This window comes from Oreochromis aureus, linkage group 12 (assembly GCF_013358895.1).
Source record: "Oreochromis aureus strain Israel breed Guangdong linkage group 12, ZZ_aureus, whole genome shotgun sequence".
NCBI classification, from domain to species: domain Eukaryota; kingdom Metazoa; phylum Chordata; class Actinopteri; order Cichliformes; family Cichlidae; genus Oreochromis; species Oreochromis aureus.
The window spans coordinates 5,584,330-5,611,889 of record NC_052953.1 but is presented as its reverse complement, the minus strand read 5'-3'; the positions used below and the strand labels follow the sequence as shown (position 1 = coordinate 5,611,889).

At 40.1% G+C, this 27,560-nt stretch overlaps 1 protein-coding gene across 2 annotated transcripts in view; it reads right to left on the bottom strand.

Moving 5' to 3' along the window:
• Positions 1-25,853, bottom strand: part of LOC116316301 (ral guanine nucleotide dissociation stimulator) — a 58,479-nt gene extending 32,626 nt beyond the window's left edge. Inside the window, exon 1 of one of the 2 annotated variants that reach the window (XM_039620568.1) lies at positions 25,732-25,853. In XM_039620568.1, coding sequence (XP_039476502.1) covers positions 25,732-25,752 — 21 coding nt within the window. In that variant the 5' untranslated portion in view covers positions 25,753-25,853. Of the gene's footprint in view, positions 1-4,199; positions 4,585-25,731 lie in introns of those variants that run through there. The other variant, XM_039620567.1, reaches the window with a different exon arrangement.
• Between the last annotated feature and the right edge of the window lie 1,707 nt (positions 25,854-27,560).

Genomic DNA, 27,560 nt, shown 5'->3' with positions numbered 1-27,560 from the left:
CTGCCCCCTACTGGTCAGTGTCAGGAACAAACGTCTCCAATCACACAGAACAAATCTTAAATTCACCACAGCCTGCTTTAAACAGCAGAACAAAACCATTACCTAACTGTTACATTATTAAACCTTGATTTTCATTCACATGTTTTTCTTTTTGGATTTTTTTTAGAAACAACCCACTGCTTTTCCACGCCAAGGCACTGACAGGTGTCAAAGCGTTTTAGAAAATTTAAGGAAAACATCTGCCGCACCAGCTGAGGCTGAATGCAACCACAAGCACGTCCGACCTTTCCTCACCAAGCGGCTGCGCTTCATAACTCAGAAATCTGCAGCTGCCCGACGTGAAGAAGACGAGTGAGGGAGCAACACGGGTTTCTAAAAGTTTATACAGATTTAAGTTTCCAATAAATCAAGACAGCCATGGTTCACTGTGGAAGATTACAGTCTAGTGATTAGAAGTGGGAAAGGAGATATTTCCAGACAAATTTCAATTATTGTCACCATGCCAATGAGCCAGGTCCTGTAAAAGCAGGTTTCCTGATATAACATGTTTTAAGTGTTTGAAGAAAGGTTTTGGTTTCATTTCACTTCATTTCTTGTACCTCTTGGGCAAAAGAGTGGTTAACTTTGTCCCCTCACAGCATGAAAGTCCTGGGTTTGAATCCTCGGGACAGCTGGGGGATTTCTGTGTGGAGTTCTGCAGGTTTTCTCTCTGGGTACTCTGCTTCCCCTCACAGTCCAAAGACATGCATTGCGGTTATGATTACTTGTGACTCTAAATAGCTGTGTGTTTCCGTGTGTTAGTCCTTCGACAGACTGGCGGCCTGTCCAGGATATATCCTGCCTCTCTCCCTACGGGATAAGCTCCAGCCACCTGCGACTCAAATAAGTGGAAGAAAGAGGATGCATGGATGGACTTCATTCCTTTTTAATTGGACAAATCACTTACAAGTATCCTTGATTACAAATAATAATCAATAATCAAACCATATGAGTCCATTTTTAAAGTGCATATTTTCAAATTGGCTCTGTGACCTCATAAAAAGCTCTGAATGCTGCATCTGATCGTGCAGGCCGTATGATCAAATGTGGCTGTTGCTGTTTCTCTTATCACAAATTTGCAGGATGTTTATTTGAAAGCTTTTTATTAAAGTTTTTGTCTAAAAAAAGATAGAAATTTCCAGTTATTTAAATGTTTAAATATCCACGCTTTCCATATTCTTTTAAAGATTTTTAGTGCCAATTTATTCCCAGTCGCTCAGTGGCCTGTCCAGTGCTTTTCTACCAGGCTGCAACAGAAACATGAGGCTTTATTTATAATCATTAATCAGAAGCAGAATCAGAGAGACTTTATTTATCCCCAAGGGGCAATTAAGATACAACAGAGCAGCAAAAACTATACTGCAAAAACGGCTAGAAAAACATCCTAAAGTCTGTTGTAACACAAAGCCTGACCCAGATGGTAGATCGGTTTGAAAGATAGCGTAACCCATGTCGAGCAAGACGTGACTATTCGCCGTTTCATCTGCACAGAGAACAGAGCAGCAGAAAGACTGAAAGTCACAGAACAACAAGCACTGGTACTAATATCTGCCCTACAAAATAACCCACATGGGCTGAATCCCAGAAATCTGACAGAGCCTGGAGGGCCGGCCAACTCTGAGTCTGCTGCGATTTAACTAAAGCTCTTTTTCCATCTGCTGGAAATCAACACCAGAGGATGTTGTTGTGCTGCTGCTGCTGCTGCTGCGGGCCTGGCTGATGTTTTACGGCTCCCCGAGGACGGTGACGCTAACAGCCTCCATTACGTTCTTATTTTCTCACACAGAAACACTCGTGCTTTTACTGAGAGGCTGCACCCCCCGACCTACAGAAGAAGTTTCACAAAAGTATGTGAGGAGGGCAGATCCAAACGTCACTAACCAAAGAAAGATTCCCATCACGACGAGGGTAAAATTAAAATTAGGGCAGTGACATCAGCGGCTTATTTTAGTCCTGCTGACACTGAGCAGTGCAGAAAGTTCTTTATTCCTCCTGTCAGGAGGCCATTTAGCAAGGCATTAAAGCTGGGTGGTTATCCTGGGTTGCTGCCAGGCGCTCAATGTTTCCTCCAGTGCTTCACAAACAATAAACCTGAAACAAATAAAAGCCAAAGGGAGAGCCAGACATAGACTGGATATCGAGTTATGTAACAAGAGGAAAATAACAAGCCCATAAATCACGATAAACGGATTAATACAAGAAAAAATAAAGATTCACGTTCAAAAAAATCCTTCTCCTAATAAAATCAACTAAATCTGTATAACTCAACTTCAGTGACACAAACACCAGGCGTTCACAGCTGATGATTTATGGTCTGCAGAACTGCACAGAGCACAGGTTTTCATTCTACCTCAGATAAAAGAACCAGAGCTAAGGACAGACAGAAGCCTAAAGAACACATTCAACCAATCTTGGCACAGTTTAATCGCACCTGCGAGCTGCCTTCTATTATAAATAACAATTAAACCTGTAAAATCTTTTCTTATTTCTGTAATCTGAAGGCCTGAGTGAGTGTGAGTCATACAGAGAAAAGGTCTGGCTTCCTGTACATCCTGTCGTCTGAGGTTGACAGCTTCTAAGCAGAGCAGACAGCTGAGGTCAGGCGTCTGTGCTGCTTCATGTCGCTGTGAAGCCAGCACACTGTAATGACAGCTAATGGGAGCAGATTATAGAAAGCGAGGCATTTATTCTTTCATTTCACATGGAGCGATTGGTTCTTGGTGCAGACATGTCATGCTGTGAAGTCAGATTAACTCAAGAGCCGACCTGAGCGCTCTCGCTGTTACAGCAATATTCGCTATGTGGCTGTTGGACACATTTCATTTTAAACATGCAGGACGCGTATCTGTACCACATCTTTAAGACATTTGGACCATATTTTAAGGAAGTCCTAAAATCATTGACAGGCTTAAACATGTTGATATTAATCTTGGTCAGTGTGCTAGTAATCCCTGTGAGTCCAAAGCTTGAAGCCTAAACGCTCTGTTTCACACAGTTTTTTCTACTCTTCACTCTGTGTGATGTCACTAAGAGTCAAATATCCCCTAATATGGTTATCCCAGGCACAGAAGCCCCACCCACCCATCCCTCTTGTCACGAGGGGCAGCCAATCAGAAGACAGGGACCTTAAAAGATACAGAAGATTGCCTGCACAAAGGCCGAGTATAAGATAAACAGGGATTATTTTAAACTGCAAATCATGCAAAGCTCATGTGGAAAGGTGAGAGAACAAAAATATGGAGCTGTAAAGAAAGATAACAGGTCCCTTTAACAACAGCATCACAGAGGGGTGCAGCCCACACTTGGGAAACCACCAAAACTTAATTTAAAGAAGAGCAGAATTACAGATAGAAAATTAGTAAAAATGGAAAGAGCATTTGACAGCTAAAAAGCAAAACAAACAAACACAAAGCTTTCACACTTTAAAATCTTTTGAATCTTTCCACTCCAGGTCATATCTGTTAATCAGAAGAATGTCAAGAGTGCCACTGTGATGTGTCACATGTATCACTTCAAAACAACTAAAGTTTCTATTGAATTATTTGCATAGTTTAAACAGCTGAACAGCTCACTGTTCAGCTGTTTTTTTACTCTCTACTTCCAAGTGAGCAGATAGCAATCCTGCTTGTTTTTTACATTCACCAACAAAGTTTAAAAAAAAAATGTAGAGAGCACACCCAGATCATTGGCACAGATCATTAATTCAGGTTTATGACTCATAAATATGACTATCACTCATAATGCATCACTAATATAAAAAGAGTGTTCAAAACAACTTGTGGTATTAAGCTGCATTAGCATCAACGGCAAACTGTAGCAAAGGTTAAACAGTAAAATAAACACTGGTAACTAAAGCTGAGTCAGTGCTATTTACACTGGGGGGCTAAACTGGGGAGCATTCAACCAGAGTTTAATTTATCCTGGGACTTATTTTGAAAGAAAAAAAAATTCCAGTGCTTTCCTTGGAACTATAAACCAGTATCCGTCTAAACGTGTCTTCCGCTTCACTACAACTTCCTTCACTGTTAGAGGGTGGCATTATTTTACCTGCAAGGAGCCAAACTCTAAATGTGGCCAGTCCTTCAGTTCAAGCCCAACACCGAACTACAAACTCAGCCTCTTTACACTTAAGAGCGAAGGCAAACATTAAGAGCTCCAACCTGTCTTTCTTTTCCTCCGACTGTCCTGTAATAATCCTCGCCATCCCAGGTCCCGGCCAGCAGTCCACAGATCCACCGGCTCCAGCACCACATCACGGCTTTGCTGAGAACCAGTCCAAAAAAACATGAGGATCCTGGAGGAGCAGAACCTCAGTGAAGGCGACTCCAGGGCTCCCACTCCCCTCTTCACAGATTGGCCGAACCCCAACCGCCAACGCTCAGCTCATGCATGTTTACTTTAACAGCTGTGTCAACAACACGAGGAACAACACTAGAAAAAAATTAACCTATGCCGGGAAAAAAGGAAAAGGCTTTCCAGAAGAGGTGCACATCTGTCCGTGTATGTCAAAGGTGGAGAGAAACCGCTTGGTAATGACCTCCACCTCCACAACAACAACACCGTGAGGCTACGGCGCTCAAATGTCCTGTTGTTACCGCTCTCAAGAGAAAATGAAACCTCAACATGACGCAATAAAATTCAAAGGAATTTCCTGCTTCACTGAAGGAGGGAATTATCTCCAGGTAGTTTACCTGTTTAACAACCTCATCTGAAGCTATGTGAGCGTTAGGCAACCTGTAGGGACGAATAAAAACAGACTTACAGGAACCGTCTTAAGAAATTCAAACACCTCTAACTGAAAACAACTTACTGAACCTGTTCCTCTGACACCTCAGGGCACTTTGCAGTTGTCATCACCTTGATCCAGAGGAAGAGGTGTTTTTTTTTTAATTAGTGTTGTTTGACTCAGTTTGCAGATACACATATTTAATGCTGCAAAAAAATATAGAAGGCCTGCACATTTTTTTTTCTCAGAGGCGAGTCCAAAAAGTAAAGAAACAAAAATCCAAATAAAGCACAAGAACTCAGGGAATAAATAAAAAAGTCCGATTTCTTGGACTACCTTGCCTGTGTCTCTCTAGTAAAACAGATTTGACCTTAATGGGACTTCATGGTTAAATCAAGATAACAAACAATAAATTAATAAATGGGAGACAAGCATTTACTGGTCAATAAGTGAAGGGAACACTCAGTCATTACAGTAAAAAACAAAGTTAAACTTCAGTGCTCTCAATCTCTCCAGTTAGTAAGCGGAACCCACTGTGAGCCCATTTCAGCTGCTTCGGTGCAGATGGTCGTGACAACAGGTCCACTGGACAGGCAACAACATGACAAACCCCACAAAGGGAATGTTTTAGCAGCTGGTGGCTACAGCCCATTCCTCTCCTTATCCCTCCTGACTGTTTTTCATCTAAATGTTCTTATCACTGCAGTTATCATGCGATAGTACCTGCAGATAATTCAGGTTGCACAGGTTACTACTTCAAGATGGCACATTGATATGAGCAGATATATGAGCAGATGTAAGGAGAGCTGGACAGGCTCGCTGGTTCATGTTTCTGACCAAAATGTCAGAATCAGACTCCATGAAGGGGAACACGGGGTCCCGGGGTCCTTTAGCAGGACCTGTGCTCGTAGCCCAGCCCCACGAAGCTTGATCGGCATTCGGCAGACAACACCACAACTGGCAGCTTTGCTTCTGGTACCCTGATCTCTGATACCATTCACCAGAGCGGCTCCAGACTCTTTCACGCCTGTCACGTGTGCTCAGAGTGAACCTGCTCTCTGAAACTGAATATTTTTAAAGTAAAAAAAATGCATTTAACTTATGGCACTAATTAAAGAGAAGATGAGATTTTTCCTTATGAAATAAACAATAATTTGTTAAAGAATGTCTCTGGAGCTGATTTAATGATCCATTAACAAACAAGAACAGATAAACTAGTAACTGTAACAGCAGATTATTTATTATTTTGTTGGCTGATTATTTTATATTGTGTGTCCTGTGCACACAAAATACATTTTTTGGCAACGCATATTGTTTTTGAATGAAACCCTGCCTGGATATGTGCTCTTTATTCTACGCATTTTTTATGACTAACCGGTAGAGACATCTTACAGTGCAGCATTACAGGGTTTTATGGGATCGTAGTCACACAGTTTTCATGGACTTGGAACTGTCAAAGTGCACAGAGCTGGTTGCAAGAACTACAGAGCACATTCGCCGCATGGCTGATTAAACAAACATAAACAGTGTGTTCTCTGTACAGATGATGAAAGCTTGTTTAACTGCTTGAGCAACAGAAGTAATTTCCCGGTTTTGGCATATCTAATCTTGTAGTTCAAAACAGAAAAGAAAAACTTAAAAATCACAAATTAATTAGACCTAATTTTTCAATAATTCAATAATAGGTTTTGTTTCTCCTTCTGGAGCCTCTTCTCTTTTTACTGCAGCACGAATAAAAAAAACAAACAAACACAGGAGAGTTTCCCAGTAACAGACGCATACAAGAAGAAGCTTCTGAGAGCTTGCCAGATTGAGCTGCCTCTAACAGCCTTTAGATTTATCCCCTGCTATTATTTCAGCCAGTCGAGCCATTCAGGTGCTCCTCCAAGCTCCTGGCATTTAAAAATGCTTTCTCATGCCAACTGCAGCTACCCGGGGATGGCAGCTCTGCTCTGAGGCATCCTGACAACCGTCGCACAGGCTGAGAATAAAATAAACCAGCCTCTGTTTGTTTAGGAAATTGTATTGTCAGAAAAATTATTCTGCTTTTTTTCTTTTTTTTTTAGATGACTGATCATCAAACCGAGTGTCATCTTTAAATTCGACTCCCTTCACTTTAATGCCGTGTTTGTTGTTTTAGTTTTTCTTTTGATGTGACACATTTCTGTCAGTGCAAGATGTTTTTCAACGCTTTAACTTGCACAAATTAAAGGCTGCGTCTTTTTCTGGTCTTTCTGAGAGCCGTCACAATATCAAACAAATTTGGCAACCACACAAAGTTGCAGTGGTATACAAAGTTCAAGTCAAGCAGTTTGAATGAAACTGTCCAGCCAACTGTCCAAACTGCACAAAGTGACCTTGTAACAACTTCTCCACGATGACAACCAAATCAGATGGTAAATGGCTCTTATAGTGCTGTTCTATTATAGAAGTGCTCTATACTACAAGCATTATTCACCCATTCAAACACAGATTTAGGATCACACTCCTGGGATCGAGTGGAAACCTCAAGGGAGATCCTCTAGTATCCGCTAGAAGCAGGCTTGAAAGGTGATTCAATCCCATAGACTCCCATGTCCAAGTCCAACTTTGCAGCAGCAATAACCATACTCACACCACAGTACACAATCCTGTTGTGGTCCCTAAAGCTATGTTCAGCCATCATGACAGCCAGTGATGATTTGGTTATAACTCACCCATCTGGATTTGGCTAAAGCTTCGACTGAAAAGTGTGCAGAAACAGGTAGCTGCATTCAATCACGGCTCTCTAGGTCTCAGTTCTGCTAATTAAGTCGATGAACTGGACCTTTCAACTCTTTCTGTGATGTTGGTGAGTTTTATATCATTTTTAATGCAACTGAATGACAAATATTACACAGGACCTGACATTAATTTCCCCAAATTTAGGGAAATTGCGCGATAATGCTTTTTACCAGGGGGGAGAGGGTACCAGTCTGAAGAGGGTGCTACTTATGAGCTTAATTACATGTCTTATACAGTCACCCATTGTTCTTCTCCAACTACAGCATGGCTGTATTCTCTGCTCTGTCCATCTTTATCATCGTAGGTCTTTTCTCTCGTCCAATGTCACCTCAATACTTTACAAATACAGCAGCTAAACTAACATCAGCGTTGCCCGTATGAGGATCCTGAAGATTCACCTTGTCAACATTAACCTCCCCTAGGACTGCTGTTTTTTTTCCTGAGTGCACTTCTTGTCAGTTGACATACATTTACAAGACTTTAAGATCCTTTTGGCTGCTCTTGTATTCACAAGGGACCATCACAGAGTGTAGAGTTTTTACACCTGATGCCCTTCCTACTGCAACCCCAAAGGGATGTGTGTCACCTCCTGGGATCAAACTGTTAGGCAAACATGTAAGCCGCTACACATTTACATAGTTTAAGTGCCTCTAAGTCTGGAGCTAAGTCTGTACTGATTTGTGTCCATTTCATGCGCAAAGTGAGAATTTTCCACTTTTAAAAAGCCAAAAAGGTCTACAGCTGGAGGCTGGAGGGGTTAGCTCCAGAATATCAAGATAGCAGACAAAGGAAAACTCAACCCTCTTTTAAATATCAAACATTTGTCCTTCTTGTCAAAACTTGCACATTGCAACACAACCATCGACATTTTATTCCGGGTTTTGCCTGGAAACCGGAATGTTATTTTCCGTGGTGTTCTGCTCTTTAATGAGTCCAGGGTATAAACCATCTTCCACTTGAAAGAAACCACAGCAACAGATGGAAAAGCAAAGAAAAGAAACTCCTGCTCTGCTGTGCCACTTTATTTCAGTCCAAATGTCTCGGGTGTACTCCTGCCTTTCCATATCACCTCCACCTCCACATCCACCTGCACACCTGCTTCCAATTTCCTCTTCGGGTCCTTCAGCAAGCATACCCACACTTGAGTTCCTTGCCAAATTGTCAATCGTGCTATCTGAGATGTAGATTTCCAGCCTTCTGTCTGGCCAAGTCGCCTTGTTTTTGCTTCTTCTTCTTCTTCTTTCTCTTTTTGGACCCATGCCTGCCTGCGCGTGCCCCTCAGGACTTCCTGTTTAACGAACCACATCAGAAATGGATGATCATTTCTGACGGCTTCATGGTTGCAGTGGGAGCTGAGAGCAAAGGACTAATAGTACACTGACTGCCTGCGAAAGAAAGTCTGGATACTGTTGTCCAACAACAAAACGCTGCACTCGTCGTACTCATTAACCGCTGAAAACTGTCTAAATGTTGATTCTAAACTGAAATATGGCTCAGAGCCTCAGCCTTGCTTAGTGAACATTATCAACATGTCTGCAGATGCTTCCTTCAGAGTCGACTGACAGTCTGACAACCGACAACATCTGACTGTTAAACTTTTTCTTCCTGATCACTGGCTGTAAGCAACTCATCAGTGTGCTGCACATCCTTGTTTTCTAACCTGCTCCAGAAAACAAATGTGATTCGCAGGAACAGCTGATCACAGTCTGTCAAAGTTTACAGTCTTTAGCTAAAACAGAAAATATGGAAATAAACTGCATCAAACCGCTCTAAGACAGTCTGACAGTAACACATTGTTTCCCATTAAAACAGGAGAATAATGCATTCTGCATTCAATATTTGCTGTTTGCCCATAAAATACTGCTACATTCTGTGAACAGCTTTGCATTCTGGGGGTTAGGTTAGAATAAAGACAGCAACGCCCCACAAATAGAGAAAGCTATTGTCTTTCTAGAAGAAACACTAGGGAACACAAGAGGTGGTTGTGATTTTCAAATACTGCAATAGACATTTTATTAAGAATAACACTACCAGCGAACAGGCCAATAAAGCATGGTTTCATGGAGTGATCATATTAAATGTTACACAAGTCTGGAGGCGTTCTGTGAACGGTACACACTACAGCCACCAAACAGCTCTGAAACCTGCCTGGTAAAGCTAGCAAGGCTAGTACTACACAGTTATTCCATTAAAATTAACCAAATCTGAGAAGTTCCCACCTAATCCCTTCAGAATCAGCTGTTTTGTTTGTTTGGGGATATATGTGGAATCCCAATCCAATGCAAAATGGCAACCACACAAAGTTGCAGCCCCTTTAGATCCATCTATTAATGGGTCAAAACTCTTAGTTGCCTTATAGTTTCCAGTATTTTTGAGCCCTCGAAATGTCTTAAATACAACAGATATCCTCTTCATATTGTAGGTTGAAAAAAGCAGCTCTGGTAAAAGCCTCAAACAAATCAATTTTGAACTTTGACCATCAATATCATGGGTTATCTAACAGTCTTAACAACAACACTGCACCAATTTAATGCCTTTAAGGTACAGTTGCAAAAACAGCACTGACATTAGAGCAGCCAAAAACACCACATAGACAAAATAATTGAGCTAAAACTTAATCTTAAAAAGTTACGGTGCAGGATCACTGACTGCCCAGGTGTTTAGTGCATGAAAGTCCTCTCTGGCATTAACAGCAGCACAAAAACTGTGCACCAGGAGCTTCATGGCATGGGTTTCAATCCAAAGGTGTAACTTGTATTTGGCCTAGTACTTCTGTTAATACAGAGTAGCTCACAGTTAATACTGAATAATGTTTTGTTTGAAACCCTCACCTGTATTATACATGACATTTTTGGCTTTTATTAATACTACCTAAACACTTTTTCAGTACAGCTGAATGAGACAGTAGTAAAGAGTTGCCCATCCTTAACGCGAGCAGCGATCTAGTCAGTGAAAACATCAGTGTAGGTGTACAGAGCCTTAAATCAGCAATTTCAAATAAACTCTGTTGAACCCTTCAAAAAATAAACAAGAAAAGGCCCAGTACTAATTTGAGTAGGTAAAGAAAGTCTATTACAAGTCTACCACAACTACTTACAGTCATCTGAGAGCAGTGTCAGGTCCAGTGGGATCTCCACAAGCATTGTTGCTTGGAATACACAGTGTTTTATCACACACATCACTTTTTAGTAGAGGTGGATGGGAACACAACTAGAGCTTCAGACAACCTTCACCTGAGGTCTAATGAGTCAAAACGCCAGTATGGGCATGCAGAGCTTTATTTAATTTAGCATACCATTACATGTGTGTGCTGGTGCATTGGGTGTGACTTTCTTAGCCCCTAAAACCATTTTGTTAAAGTCATCGTAACATGTTTGTTATAAATTTCTAGTCTCCATGGCTAACCCTGAAAACACAAAGTGATTTCATTAGTGTTTTCTTTCTCAGACTTGACAAAAGACCAGAGCAAATTCTCCATTTTTTTAATAAAAAAAAGAGTGCTCTTTATAACTGCAAGTCTCCACTTTTTTCAGCCACATCCAGCCGTAACTACACCAAAAGCCTAACAGCAGGGAGCGCAAGTGACTTTGCTTGACCCCAGAGAAGAATTCGGGCCACATGAAACACAATCCGGTGATACAGCTGAGACACTAAGTGAGAGTTAGAGAGAGACGATCAGCTGACAGTACATATCCACCTCTCACACTGACAGCACAGCAGAGGATCACATCTAATTAAATATTTTTGTTAGAGCAGATTTCCTACAACAACATTACGAAAGAAAAACTGTCCTTGATTAACCTTGAAAACTGTTCAGGTTGTCGTTTCCAATCACAGACTGGAAACAATGACACTTTGCAGTTTAGTTCAAACATGTTCAGTATTTCACAGGTGGAGCAGACTGCCAAACAAAGCCACAGGAGGACAGTTTGTGCAGCCAACCTACCTGCACACGAACGCACCATCACAACTAACTTCATTCAGTTTACACTTGAAACCTCCAAACAACACAGAAAGACTGGATAACTTGCGGTCAAAACTATGTGGACACCCCTGATACATTAATTCTTGATGTCTCCCAATTTTTTAAGATGTTGTCCAGGAAGATTTTAACCCATCTGCAGTGATATTAAAACACACATCTATTAGTGAGATTCAGCACTGATAATGAGGTGAAAATTTCTGGCCTATGATTGGTCTTCTAGTTAATCCCACAGTTGTTGGATAAATGGGGTAAACGATTTCTTTGGTTCTTTGGTGCATTGGCTTCGTATTGGGACAACGACATGTTTAAAGTTTAAGAGGCCACTGGGCTTGTAATACGCTGGAGGATAGCTTGATGTTGTGGCACAAAAACACTGATAAAGCTGGTGTGGCTTAGCTCAAACTGTGAAAAATGGCTGTCTGGAATAGTTTTTGCTTGGGCTGCCAGCTCACATTGTTTCCACATTTGTCATATTACATCCATACCTGCATGTCTAAAACTGCAGCTTCATTTTAGCCAAGAATCTATCATTTAAATAGGTGCCAAAGACTAAACTGCTGGTGAAGACCCAAGAACAGAATAATTAACGATTTAATACTGAAAAAAAAAATCACACTATTAAAACGTATTACTTAAAAAAATCCACCCTTCTGTTGAAGATAAAGCTCCTACGACCCTCATACCAGTGTACGTGTAACTAAAAAGAACTCCCTGTAAACCATTTTAATCATGAGCTTCTTTCAGTCGCACATTTTATTAAGAGCAACACATTCACTACATTCACCATGGGACTATTACAGACACGACCAAACATGTCAGAATTTCAAGGGGCACACCTTTATCTGCAGGGAGATGGTTTCCTGGGTGTGCAGAGTTTTATATCAGCAGCAGCAGCCCGACACACACACACACACACACACACACACACACACACACACACACACACACACACACATTACATGCCAAGAATCTTCCAAGTGACAATGCTATGTCACAGCTCTGCAACAAAGAACTTGGCAGTAACAAACACAAAAAGCATCCGTCCCCATGCAAACAGAGGTATAATTCATGTGAAGAAACCATGGTTTCAGGCTGTGACAGTTTCAGAAATACAGCCAGAAGCAAAACCTGAAGGCAAACTGACAGATCAGGTGAAAAGGTAACAGAAACATGCAGGTCAACAGGTGAACATATGCAACCTGCAAACCTGGGCTCAGCACATTTTGACAGAACCTTTAGTAAAGGGATGCAGACAAACCCCAGGGTTTATATATATTCCAGTTAGGTAACACTTTGTTTGTTCTCTTTGCCCACTTGCTAATTTGTTTCATTTTTAATTGCTTTTTACCGTCCCTTTCACTCTCGGTTTAGCCACTAGAAACGTTTCAGTTATATTTAGGCACAATTCATTTTTGGCTTAAGATATTCCTCTTCACACAACACTAGTTGTGTTGATATATTATAACCAGGAAGGTACTGCCCCTTCTCATTAATGCTAAACCGGACCTCCTGCATAACTGAGACAGACCAGCAGCTTTGCTGGAATAAAAATAACCTGTCCCAACAAACAGAACCAAAAAAGTCACTCCAAAGACATTAACCCAATAATGGCAGCAAAAATGTTCTCAATTTGACTCCTTATAAGTCACAAGACTTGTCCAAAAGCTCTAAGTGGCTGTAACTGCTCCAAAGAGTTAAACAAAACAACCAAGACATAAAAGAGCAACACAATTAACTTCTCTGGCCAGAAAAAGAAAATAAGTAAAAGCAGAGAATGATGGGTTTTATCGTTCCACTTAGAGCTTCACTTGTAAACCACACACGCTCAATACTGTAATCATTTACAGCCTTACAAGTAAACAAATTAATGGATGTATACAGCTTAAGAAACACAACATGACTTTCCCTGTGTCCATTTTAAAATAATCTAAAGATGTTAATACTGCATTAAAATACACATTTAGTCTTCTTTTTACAGTAAGCATGCACAAATATATGCTACAGTATCAAATATGCAATTAGTACACAGGAACACACACACACACACTCAAGCAATTAAAATTTAACTACATACATATACAGTATGTATGAATGCACTTATGTTCCTCTCCACACACACACACACTGCATCCACACACACACGCACACCCAGCCAGCCTGGCGTGGTATCAGAGCTCACCAGGTCATCCAGGATGGTGACGGGGAAATCGAACATGCACATCTTGACAGGCTGAGCGAGCGCTCTGTGCAGGCTGAACAGGGATTTGGCTTCCATGCTGTGCCCTGAACGCACCGTGCAGCCAACGCTCGACTGCACGCAACCACAACAAAAACACAAATAAAACCAGAAGAAAAAATGAAAAAGGAGGAGCTCCCCAGTCTGGCTGCTCGCTTCGCAGTCCTATCACAGAGGACTGCAAAGAAATCCACTTCAGAGAAACCCCCCCACCTCCTTTTCCCAAACACCAACAACCCTCCACTCCCCTTCCTCTTCCTCTTCTCGCCTTTCTTCCCCTCCTTCTCCTCCTCACCAAGGAGCGTCTAACTGTCAGCAGCTGCTCTCTCGTCTTTTCGTCCTCTGGGGGTATTGCCCAACACCACTCAGCTGTTTTGCCACGACCGCAGTGCTTTCACATTCAGACGGAGGTGCTCAGACTCGCCACCGAACCACAGCACACGTCTGCCTGGAAAAAATAAAACCTCGCCAAATGAAATAAAATGCAGCAAGTACACAGAGGGTCCTCCGAGTTGCCGTCTGACTCGCTTCTGCTTCATTATGCTGCAGCGATTTAATCAGGAGAGAAGGACCAGCTCTGTTTTGCTCCTGTAGTGCCAGACGGTCTGTGTGAGCCCATTAAAGATGAAGCAGGGTGACTGCTTCAGAGGCTGATGTATGAATCAGACTCTCTTCTCATTAATGTCGCTGGTAAATGTGAAGGCACGCATTCTGCTGAGTTACCAGCCCTCATTCTAAAACTTATTTTTCTTTTATGGGTTTGATGGGAGTCTAAAAGTCTGAAGATCTTTTTAAAAGGAAGTCCTTTCTCTCATTTTTTTTTTTTTGGGTTGGATTTTAGTGTTAAATGATATGTTTGATGGTCTCTTTGCTGTGCTCCTTCACTGCACGTGGGCAGCATTGTGACTTTTGCAGATATTTTCAACAATGCAATTTTATCTTTATTGCTGCACAATTTACATTAACTCACATTTAACTTGACTTACTGCAAATACAACCTGAAACTAAAAAACAGCATGTGTGCCTCAAACCTGCAACATGCAGTTGATGCCTCTGGTATAACAAAGACCTCAGAAATTTATGGTAAAGTGACCTAAATGTTCTCTTCCTCCATGACCTTGGTAAACATTTTCCTGATGGGTTTATGATCTTTGGCACTAGTCTTACTGAATGCAACAATTATTATTAGACTCAAAGATAATGATACTGCAGAATATGCTGTAGGGCGTGGCCACTTTGTACTTAAAAAAATATTATTGTTGTCAAATATACAAATTTATCAAACTGGATGTCAAATAAAAGGACAACAAAACTAACTAATCAAAATCTCCAAGCCCATAAACTGCAGTTCTTAAAATGGAAACATGAGGATGGCTCCAGAAAATTGTCCCCATGTCACGATCTAAATAAATATGTTTACCTGGTAGAAAAAATTGGTTTTGGCCTCTATGCAGAGTTTACCCCTTTCTAATGACTGTAGGGGAGTACTGGAGTCAGGGCCATGGACACTATTGACTGGGCCTCATTGTCACTGAACTTGACCTCTCAACTACATTTGTGTTGTTGGTGCCTTTTGGAGCATTTTAATGTCTTTCTTGGATGGTATAAGCCATCCAAAAAATTGACTTTGAGTAGTTTTTTACTTAGCACTAATTAGCAGGTATTTGCGTCATTCTACTTTTATACCTGTAGAGTGTATGGATGGAGTATGCTAGAATTAGCTGATAATTAAACTCTCCACTCTCTCCAAACATGCTCACTTCTGGCTTCATTAAACCAGCAAATGTTGAAGCTTTGAAGCTAAATTACTGAGCAGCACCATGAAAATGTCACCGATTATCACTTTAAACGAGGAGGTGTCAGACGACAGTCTGTGAATCAGCTCTACCTGACAGTGGAAGAGACACATGGGCCGATTACCTGCTCGTTTATTGATCCATGAGGTAATTACAAGGTTGTTATTGAAGCTGTGGGTTACAAACAAAAAGAAGTAAAAGTAAGGTATTCAGTTTAAACTAGACCAGAGCGGCTGAGATAAAACAAACCTTTTCAGGACATATTCTCAGAGTGTCTTTCATGTTTTTATATGCCGTGTGTAGGTGCAGGTTTCCCCACAGCAGCAGGATTGATTCAGAGCCCACCGAGAACCATCTCGCCTCCAGCTGGACTCCGTATTGACATTCTGATATAATATCTTTGTCATGTTTGCAGCCTGAACCTTAAGGCTTTAATGTGCTTCTGTAAAGACTCAAAATACTTCTTGTGAAAGTCGCTGTATGTAGGTCACACGGCTGTTACCCTAAATGGCTGAAATGCTGATAGAAAGGAAGCAAGTCTGCTTTGACCTGAAAAAACAGGCTTAGAGTTGTGAAGACATGTTTTGTTTCTGAAAGTCTTTCATTTTTTGTCGTGCATTTTTTGTAAACCTATCATGTGATTCGGCAGATTACGGTATTCTGGTAGAAAAGATATGCTCAGCTGGCTTAGATCAACAGCACATTAAATGGTTTTATTCTTATATTTCTGGTACAACTCAGACAGTAGTCTCCAAAGGTTTCACACCTCCTGCCATTCCTGCAGATGTTCCACAAGGACCTTCTCCTGGTCCACTTTTATTCACCTACAAACTGCAGCTATCGAGCTACACTTTAGAAAAAGAAATCAGGAGATGAACAACCAAACTTGGCGCACAGGTGCATGTTAGGCCCCTGAAGGTTCTTATTTACATCAGAAATTATGATGTAATCATGCTGCCTAGCAGTCATATCCAAGAGCCTACACTGAACCATTTCTTAGCATTTATACACCTAGTTTTTTTTAATTTAGGTAAAATAACATATTATTCATATCAACAAAACTTCCATCCCTCCATTTTCTTACACTTATTCTTGGTTTCTTCTGGGTCGCAGGGGGTGTATAAGTGCACGTGGCACCAGGAAACCCTAGACCGCGGGTCGTTGATCGATTTTGTAATCGCTGGGAACGCCAGGCAGAGGCCCCCATCCCCGAGATCTTCAACTCCCACCTTCAGCAGAGCTTTAACAGCAGTCCGAGGGAGACTAGGGACACTGAGTCCAAATAAACGATGTTCAGCACCTCCGTTGTTGAAGCTGCTGCACTGAGCTGTGGCCGCATGGTGGTCAGTGCCTTTCACAGTGGCTAAACGGTTGACTCCGGAGGTGAATGGAACCATAAGGCGGAAGAAGGAGTCCTATCGGGCTTGGTTAGCCTGTGGGACTTCGGAGGCAGCCGGTAGGTCCTGATAGCCCAAGCGGAACGTGGCTCGGGCAATGGCTGAAGCAAAAATTCAGGTATGGGATGATTTTGGACAGGCCACGGAAAAGGAATTTCAGACTGCTTCGAAGAGATTCTGGCAAACCATCAGGCAACTCAGGAGGGAAAAGTGGTGCTCTACCTAAACTACACTGCACTGTGTATAGTGCAGGCGGAAAGAATACTTCACCACATCTGCTGAATGTATCACATCTGATACATTTCAGAAAAATTCTAATCAGAAATAAGCTTGTTCTAAACTCTGATAAGACTGAGTGCATGCTAAAATTATCCAGCCTATGGTTTATATTGTATGTTATATTCATAGTTACTAATGTGAAACTGTTGACTGTTAAAAATACTCATGGTGGTGTTGTTTATATGGAAAAAAGCACTTGATTCTTTCTGTTACAGTCTACTGGTTTTATTTCAGTTGATTCTTTTCTTGTTGTGGGGGATTTATTTCACTGAAGTATACGTTTAGCTTTATCTATCTGCAGTTATTCTTACACATGCTTATTTAAAACTGTGAACATGTATAATGTGTCTTTGTATTATTTGTCTGACTCTCTATATTATTGCACATCTTTTGTGCACAGGTCACTCTTGAAATAAAGATCTCTGGTCTTGAGGAACTTGAAGAATTATAGCAGGGTCTACCTTATAGTATAAAGTACCTTGAGGCAACTGCTGTTGTGATTTGGTACTGTATAAACAAAATAAAATTGAGTTGAATAGAAAATTTGAATTGATTTAAAAAGTGCTGAATTCAATGACGCTCAACATGGAGATTTAAAAGTACAGCAGCCAGTAAAGATGAGGAACTGCCGCTGCTTTTTAAATACACGAATCATTAAGAAGTAAAAGAAGTAGCGAAGAAGCTGACGGAAAAGAGAGCGAGAGGGCCTGAAACACCACTGGGAACTGCTTTCAGATGCAGAGACCGTCCCACGGATGAATACTGTAGGAGAGTGGTTGTCATGGAAACAGGGAGGCAAAGCTGGCTCTTCATAGGGCTATATAAGATAGACCCCCCCCCTCCTCCTCCTCCTTCGTCTATAGATACACAGCCAGGACAGGAAGCCAGAGTGTAACCTGCAGCTCGCCTTCCTGTGGACAAAGACAGGACGGGCGGTGCAGGTACACGAGAAGTCAGTTCATCCGAGACACACGACTACAGGGTGTAAACCTGTTATTACAGCTAAACGCTGCTTTTAGACAAATGATTACAGATTACAGAACAACAACAACAACAGCAGTACTTGTCCTGACTTACTGCTTAACACGAGACTTTCAAGGAAAGATCAAAAGAAACATGTAAACAAGCAAAATATAACCTTTATGTTTCTGTATTTTGCTCAGTCTGCTGAGCAAAGAATAGAAACAAACAGAAATTATCTATTGAAAACTGGCCTGTTACCTACTTTAAATAAAGAACATCTTTAAGACCTTTTCAAGCAACAGGCTAAATCTGGTCCTTCACACTTTTTAAACTGATCCAAATATCGTTTTATGCTCCTTACAACTTTCAACAACATTAATGGTAATAATCTACAAATTAATAAATATTTTTTTTAATCTTATTAGATTTTCTCTGAGTATAAAAACAGGCCGTATCTATTTGATATGAGACCACTTCTGTTTTGTAAACATCAAATTTGTCATTTTGATGTTTGAATCCACAATCCAGAGGGTTAGGGTTATTGTGCTGCTGACAAGAAACAGAGTCTTCAGAAGGTCAATGAACTGAAAAGAGAACTACAGAAAAACATGTGTCTTTGAAGCTAATTTCAAAATGATGGAGCTGTAAAGACAAGTTTCACTTTTATGTGCAGGCAGTTTTATAGCTGAAGGTTTGGCTAAGATTATTTTAATCACACTAAACATTCACTTTTTTCATTTTTTTATTTAATCCAACCCTTTCATATATTTTCTGTCATGCTATACTTATTTTTATAGAGCTATTCTAGTTTATTTAAGCTATTTAGTTTTAGGCTATATTCAATATTTTGGCTGCTGGGATAAATAAACATTGTTTTAAGTTAATCAGGAGGTTTGGGCCATGTGTTCATGCTATGAGAATACATAAAGGATATAGCCATCATAACATGCTTCAGAAAAAAAAGAAAAAGACAAACATGGACTTTTTACTCTGTAGAGCAAAGAAAAAACAAGACTGGAAATTTAATGATTAGGTTATTTTACGCTCACTCTTTCTCTGTCAGACAGAGCTGAATGTAAAAAAAGCGATCTACATACCTACCCTCACCTACAGTCACGAGCTTTGGGAATTGACCAATAGAATGAGAGTAAGGATACAAGCGGAGCATATGAGCTTTCTCCTAAGGGTGGCTGGCCTCTCCCTTAGAGACAGGGTGAGGAGTTCAGTCATTTGAGAGGAGTACAGACTAGAACTGCTACTCCTCCACATCGAAAGAAGCCAGTTAAGGTGGTTCGGGCATCTGACATCCTGGGTGAAGTGTTCTGGACACGTTCTACCAAGAGGAGGCCCGGGGCAGATCCAGGACATGCTAGAGAGATTATATCTCTCAGCTGGCTTGGGATGCCTTGGTGTTTCCCCGGCAAAGCTCGAGGAGAAGGCTACGCTGGAGAGAGAAAGAGGAGAGATCGGGGCTTCTATGCTTGGATAGATAAGCAGATAAGCGTGAGAAAATGGACTGATGGACAGATGGACAGGACGGGTGGAAGTTATGGAAGGCAAAAAGAATGTGTGCCAGGTGATTTCACTTAGAAAACACAAGAACCAATCAGTAATGAGAAAAGGATGTCAGGAAGTGGAAAAGGAAAGGGGTGAATCTATGACAATGTCATATTTAGGCTGCAAAGAACTTGTAATCATATCTTCAAGGACAAAAATTAAAATTCATTATTTTTTTTCATGTCAGGATTTATTTGCTTTTACAAAATGTTCCATTCCACCCCTTAACTGTCACATTCAGACTTGTGAAACAGGTGGTTGTGAGTTGGCTTCGTGGTAGAACTGTGATCAAATATATTTCTTTGGTTAACTAAATGTTATAAAAGTTAATTTAACTTTTTAGGGGGTAATGGTTTAGAGCTTTATGTAAATCAAACTATACTTGAAAAGGCATTAAATATGAGTCATTTGAATGATGTCTTCCTATGATGAAGACAGAGAGGTGCTAAAAGGAAAGCAGAATATTAGATCAGAATAAACTGAAGGTTTTCAGGCTCATGTGTAGACCGGTGCTCTGATACATATGAAATACATGAAAGGTTTAAAAAAATATTTTGTACAGTTGTGAGACAAACATTTAGGTACTTATGTAAAAGTTGGAATCGTGCAAAGATTTTGGCATTAAAATATACTAAAAATACTTGAAGTAAACATACTCATAATGTAGAATCATATCCATAATATTATTGGATCATAATAAATCATTCACTCCTTGGTATATAACTTAAATCCTATTGCTGGAGACAGTTTAACTTGCTCATATAGTGCTGTGCAGATTTATCTATAATATAACAGCATCATATATTGGCAGGTTTATTTCTGCAGAGTGGCATGGAGTGCAAAGTACAATACCTGCATCCAAATTATAATGGGGTAGAAGAAGAAAGTAGTATAAGGATAAGCACCGAATGCAATGGTAGTCCAACCAATCACAGTTATGAGTTCCTTTTTTGGGAGCAATCAGGCTGAAGTAACAAATAATTCTTATTCTTAATGTCAGCAGCCTGATTACACATTGAAAGAAGAGTTTAAGGTTACTGAAATACCCAGTTTGTTCTTAGTCTTTTGGAAAACAGCAGGAAGGCGACGCTGGTTGTCCAGAACAGAACGAGGATTTCACTCATAATTGTGACTTAAAGTAGATCCGTGCCAACTGTAAACTGTATGTGTGACCATGTGCACGAATAGAAAGTTGAGTTTTTCTCTCAGAGTGTAGCCTTGTACACTTCAGAGCTCATCCTGCTACTTTTTTCGGCAGTCACATGATCAACAAACACCAGTGACCCAGTTCCTCTGACATATACATGCCCATGCCATAACAATTCCTCCTCTGAGTTTGACAGATGATGTGATATGCTTCATATCATGAGCTGTTTCTCTCCTTCTCCCTGCTTTACTCCTCCCATCATTCTGGTCCAAGTTCATATTAGTTTCTTCTGTCCAAAGAGTTTTTTGGAACTGGCTTTTTTAGCAGGCTTTTTAAAATGAAGCCTAAAGCCAAATTGACAAAATAAGTTCAAGCAGCCTACATGATACTTGGATGATAAACCATGGAAATAATTCTGTAATAATTCTCATGCACTTTAAATGTCTTCAGCTGTTTTTCAGGCCTTTTTGGTTTTCATGAGCAGGACGGTTTCTGCAATCTTTCTGTTAGGCTTACTTTGTTTCTTTCAGCCTAATGATAGCCTGCTTCACCCTCATCAGCATCTCTTTTGACCTCATACTGAGAGTTCCAGTGAAAAGACACCATTTAATCATTGCTGTCATGCAACAACAGTAATTAATGCTCATTAGTCAACGGTGTCCACTTACTTTTGAACCTCTGAAAATGGGGGGTGGTGTATAAAATGCCTGCAATTCCTGCAAAGTTAATGCAATACCTTTTTACCCTCCCTGAATTAAAGCTGAAAGTCAGCACTTCCATTACATCTTTATAATTCCAACATGGAGGTGTAGGGAGCAAAAACTACAAAATAGAAGTGTAACCACCCAAAAACTCATGGCTCTTACTGTATACAGATAGGAAAAAAATACTAAAAATATAATCTATCTATCACATATGATTCCTAAGAGCAGAGACAGGCATACAAAGAAATTTCCGGACTCTTCTGCCTGTTCTGTATCCTGAAATCATCTTGTTTCTGGCCTGCAGAGTCTCTGGATGGAAAAATTTGCCTTCACTCAGCATGAACACGCCTGCAAATGATTACAGTGTCTACACACTCAAATCTAATCCTGTCACAAACGTGGACAAATGTTGGCAGCTCTGACACACAAATTCGGGCTGTTTGCTGACCGAACAAAAACAGAGTGGAGCAAAACAAGTGTCATCAACGAGTGGAAATGTTACACTGCTCCTGCACTTTGCAACACTATTCATACACTTTGCCCAGCAGTGCAAAAAGGCTTCTTCAGAAAAGAGATTTCAAGGACAGGCCCTTCCTCTACATAAATGAAAAAAAAGGGGAAAAGAAAAGAAAAACCCCGAGGACTAAAAACTGGAGAAAAAAAGTCTGATTCTTGTCACATTCCATCAGACAAAGAAGTCCGATATGCTTGGAGTGAAGTCAAGCTTCAAGAACGGAGTGGTTTGTGCAGAAAATGGAGCGACAGAGAGGCTTACAGCTTTATCTGCGATTCCTACAATAGTACAATAAAAACAAAACTGGGAGTGCAAATAAATGTTTCAAAAGCAGATAAACATCAATAACACCAGCAGCAGGAAGCAGGATTTACATGGAGGAGACAAAGAAGAATAAGGGTGTTTACAGTAAAATCCAGGCACTGTGAGCTGAGGGTTAAACGCAGCCTTTGAACGGAGGCGGTGGGAAGCCTCACATCCATCCTGCTCGCCTCGCAGACAAAGCTCAGCAGTGACCTCTGACACAGATTCATCGGGTTTACTTGATGATTTCTAGCATACTGAAAAAATTATAGAAACAACACAGGGAGGCTGTAACCCTGTTTTACAGTTATGAGCTGGGATTTTTAATAGAAAAGACAAGAAAATACCATGATAGCATCAAATCACGGCAACCTCTCCCACCAAGAGAGAGGCTTTTTCTGTTAGTTAAATCAGCGGGAAGCTGCAAAATATATTTAATCCTGATAATGAACATGACACGGCTCATTGAGACTAATTAATATGGTTCCTGGATTGTGAAATCAGTGCTTCTAACTGTAATTAATGGTAACACCGACACAAGTCCAAACAGGCCAGCAAGCGTCCTATCAACTTGCCCAACATACTCTTTTTAGCTAGACTTTAGGCCAAAGTTTATATCGAACTCTGGGCCTCTCTGAGCTGACTGGTTTTAACTGACTGACCATTATTATTATACCATTATTAGAATCATAAAATATTTTTACAATGCCAATGAGTGGCATTACCTATTGGTTATGTGTATTTTAAAGCCTCAGTGTTGGCATTTAGGCCACCAACAAATTAAATTTGGAAGGCAGCAACTGATACATTAAACATTGTCCAAATGGATGAATGGATGCTTCAAATCTAGAGGTCTAATTCAGTGACTTAAATTAGTGGAGGTGAGGCCAAGCAGACAGCTAGCAACACAGGCAGGTTTAAAAAGAAAAAGGAGGAGATCTGATACCAGAATTTTTTGTCCTCAAAAAGTAACACAAACACCTGCATACAATTCAGATTTTCCAGCTCACGCCTTTAGACACCAGGAGAGTAAACACTCCAAAGACAAAATTAATCAACAGGAACAATTTAAGGAAACTGATTACGTTCCTACTGAGTGGCTGAAAGAATTAAAATCAGACACACCTCCTCACATCTCTGACGGTAAGATGTATCATTAACGCTCTGTTTATGGAAGCAAACAAGAGGAAGTAACTCCACCAACATCCCGTCAACACCACCTCCTGTCCTCCGTTCTTGGACAGATAAGGTTATGAGTTCTATTGGTTGAAGGACATTTCCTGAAGCGACTACCAAGAGGCAACAACAAGCAGAAACTAATCCCTAAAAATAACTCATACTTCAGTTTATAAGCCTAGGAGACAAACAAACATCTGCCTATTAGGTTTAAAAACTGTTCCGTGAAATTTTTGGCCAATAATGTAACCATAGACATGTCTTTATTAGTATTTCATATTTGTCACTTACATTTTAAGTGAATTTACTGAGGTATGTTCGGTTTTTATCAATTTTCCAACTTTAAACCTTCAGTATTTAATTAATCTATTTGTCAGTTTGTTTGAAAAACAGTTAAAAATAGGACAGTTATTTATTTATTTATTTATTTATTTATTGGTTGTTTATTATTTTATTTTATTTTTTTTGCTGGAAATAAACATAGTGGTAAAAAAAATATTGGTTTATATGGTATTTTATAACAACTTTATCCATCCAGGATTTCATTCAATTCATACCTTTTAACATTATACAATAACAATTTATTTTTCCATGTAACAAAAGTTAATGTAAATATAAACAAAGACAAACTGGCGGCATCAGAAGCGGATACCTGACAAACTGTTATTTTAAATGTTGGTGTTGGACAAAAATTTCACATTTAAGCACGAGGGCTTGTTTGTTTACCTGGAACAAGAGTGAACATAAATAACATGAAAAAGAAAGAAAAAATATATTGGTATCGGCACGAGCTGAATAAAATATCTGCACAGAAATTCACAATCAGTGCATCCCAAATATTTTATAATGAAGATTTATTTGTTCTCCCAGGCACATGAGAGGGAATAAAAAACAAGAAAACAAAGAAAAAACATCAGATATTTATCAATTATTTATTAGAATTGACCTGTTTAACAAGCAGTGACTTCCTAAAATTTTATCATTAAGATTTGTTCCATAGAACAGAGGTGAATGTAAATATAAATAAAAAAATTAAAAAAATGTTGGCATCACAACCAGATATATTTTGGATTATTATTTTTGTCTGTTGGTATCTTCCAGAATTTCACAATTTGGTGCATCCCTAATAGTTTATAATTAATTTGCCTCCCTGAAACAAGGCTAACCCTGAAAATCAACAAAACCAAAAGGGACTGAAAAAACATATCGGCATTAGAACCCGATATCTGTCAAAAACATTGGTATCCCTCTATGACTCCACAGTTGGTGAATCCCTAATCCTACTATAATGTGATATATGTGTCTGTATGTACCAGGTGGGCCAATCTGAACGAAACTTGGCACATATATATCAAATATTAACATCTGGGGTTTTTTTTTTTAAATTTTTATATTTTGATTTGTCTTCTACATTATGTTCATCATCCCCCTGCAAATGCAACGTTACATACACTATTTGTATTTATTTATTTTTTCCAAGTGTCATGTTCAACATACTTAACATGGACCTAATTTAACAATAACAAAACTTTATATCTGTGAAGAAATTCCATTTCAGTTGGGTAGGTGAGTTGTTTGCCAGGAAATTTTTCATACCATAATTACTGGTGACTCGAACAAATAATATAGTACAGATCTATTTTTTCCAGTCACACAAGAGGGAATTAATAACAACAAACAAACAAATGAATAAATAAATGATTTGGGTGTCAGATTTTGGCCTAATTATTTTACAAAATGTCTGTATTGACCTAAAATTTCGCAATCCGTTGAACCCTAGCTTCACAATATTGATAATGTCTTGTAAGTTTAATCCCCCCAAAATTAAAAACACATTTAATTATTGTAAATGCTATGTCTTACATCTTTATATACAGTCTATGGGTTAAAGAGCAGCAGGAGAGAGAGTGGCAGAGAGAGGCTGACTTTAAGCCGGGGAGAAAGAGAGAGAGGGGGATTATTATCATTAAAAATGTGCTGATCACCTGCATAAATTCACCTTTACAGCAGTTACTTCTATCAGATCCCAGCTGTGGCAGGGGTGCAGCACGCGCCCCGTGTAGGCCTAATTACGATATGCAAATGAGCTCAGGTGTGTATTTAAATACGAACCCGCTGACTTCATGGCTCTGTGCTGATTTCTTACCTGTTTTTCCAGCATGATCATTCTCTCAGTATCATGACCTTCATGGAGTGAGTATCCATGCGAGTTCTGGATCAGCGCTAGACACACTCCTCCTCTGCCAGCATCTCCACGGACGAGCGAGAAAAATGTAAAAAATAAAAGGTACTAATGGCTAACTGGCGTTACCCTTTGGAGGTTAGGAGACCCCTGCGATGTTTTATCCTTGAGATAAATGTCCTCGGTGACTCCAGCATGTCTTCGTAAGAATAAAAAAAGGAGGTGGGGGGCATTAAAGGGGTGTTTATTCATGGAGGAAAACACATCGGTCAGTGAGCAGGGAGGGGAAAACGGGCAGCTAACGTTAGCGTGCTAGCGTTAGCCGGCTATGATCAGATTTTTATTTGTCTCCTCGTGCCTTCATCCCAGTCACGCTCCAAAAACCGCACGGGGACGGTGTCCTCCAGCGCAAGCGCTCCCGAGCGAATCACTGCCGCCGTTACTCGACGACGGCATCCCAGCGGAGCGGAGAGTTCGAGCGGAGAAGGATGTGATGTGGCTCGACCAGTGTAAATGGATGATGCTGGTGGTACTGCTGCCGCTGCTGCCGCTGCTGGCTGAGGGGGATTCTCCGCTTTCAGCAGGGCAACAGGACGCTCCTCTGCTGCTGCTGCGATCACAGAGAAAGTCGGAAAAACGATGCTCTTGAATGCACCACACGTAGACCGACGCATCCAGGGCAAAACAGGCGCTCCTGAACACACCTCAATTCAATTCAATGCAATTCAATTCAGTTCAATTATGTAAATATTTTGCATTTAAAACACATTCATCAATTATTTAAAATAAAACAAAACTAACAACAACGATCTAAACACAAAGCTGTGTAAAACCTATGGCACGAGGGCCGGAAATAGCCCTTTAAAGGGGCAAACTTGGCCAGTGGATGTTTGTGTTAAAACTGCAGAGAAGTCGTCAGAAGTCCAATATTATTCACTGTTCAGTTTAATTTATGTGATATCCCACATAATTCCACAGGTCTGGAAATAGATATACTTCATTTATTCCAAAAGTGGAGAAAAGTCCTGTCATAAAGCAGCCAAAACACACACAAAAACCAAAAACATTCAGTAACGTAGACTAGCTCACTAAAACAAAGATGAATAAGGAATAATGTGAATAAAAAATAAAAAAGACAAAAAACGTATCATCATTGTAACCAGATGTCAGTCAGACTGCTTTTGTAAAAAAAACCCAAAAAAACATTTCTTTGATACATCTGTTTCTGGTCATTGTGTGTTATTTATGGTTGTCTTCCATTTTGTTCGACATATTGCATTTCTTTGTGGTTATTTTGTGTCTCTGTTTGTTTACCATCACTTAATGTTTGTTTTTTGAGGGGATTTTTCGCATCTCTTTGCTATTGTTATTCAGTATTAGTTTTTGATCATTTTGCATCTATTTGTGTCTGTTTTATGTTCTTTATGTTCTTTTCCAATGTAATTATTGTTTCCATCTTTGCAGTGACTTTTAGTCTCCACTTGGTTATTTTTAGCATCTCTTTATGGCCATTTCGTGTCCTGTTGTTTTCCATGTAGTTGTAATTTGCAGGTCTTTGTGGTCCTCTGAGGTCTGTGATGATGTCATATTTGCATCTCTTGGTTCTGCATCTGTCTCCATCTCACCCTATCCCAATTCCCAGCATCTTCTTCTGCGTGCGCTCTTCATTACACCCATGAACCTCCTCTGAGGTCTTCCTCTTTTTCTCCTGTATTACAGCTCCACATTCAACATCATTTATCTAGTACAGTTACCATCTTTCCTCTGCACATGTCCAAACCATCTCAACCTGA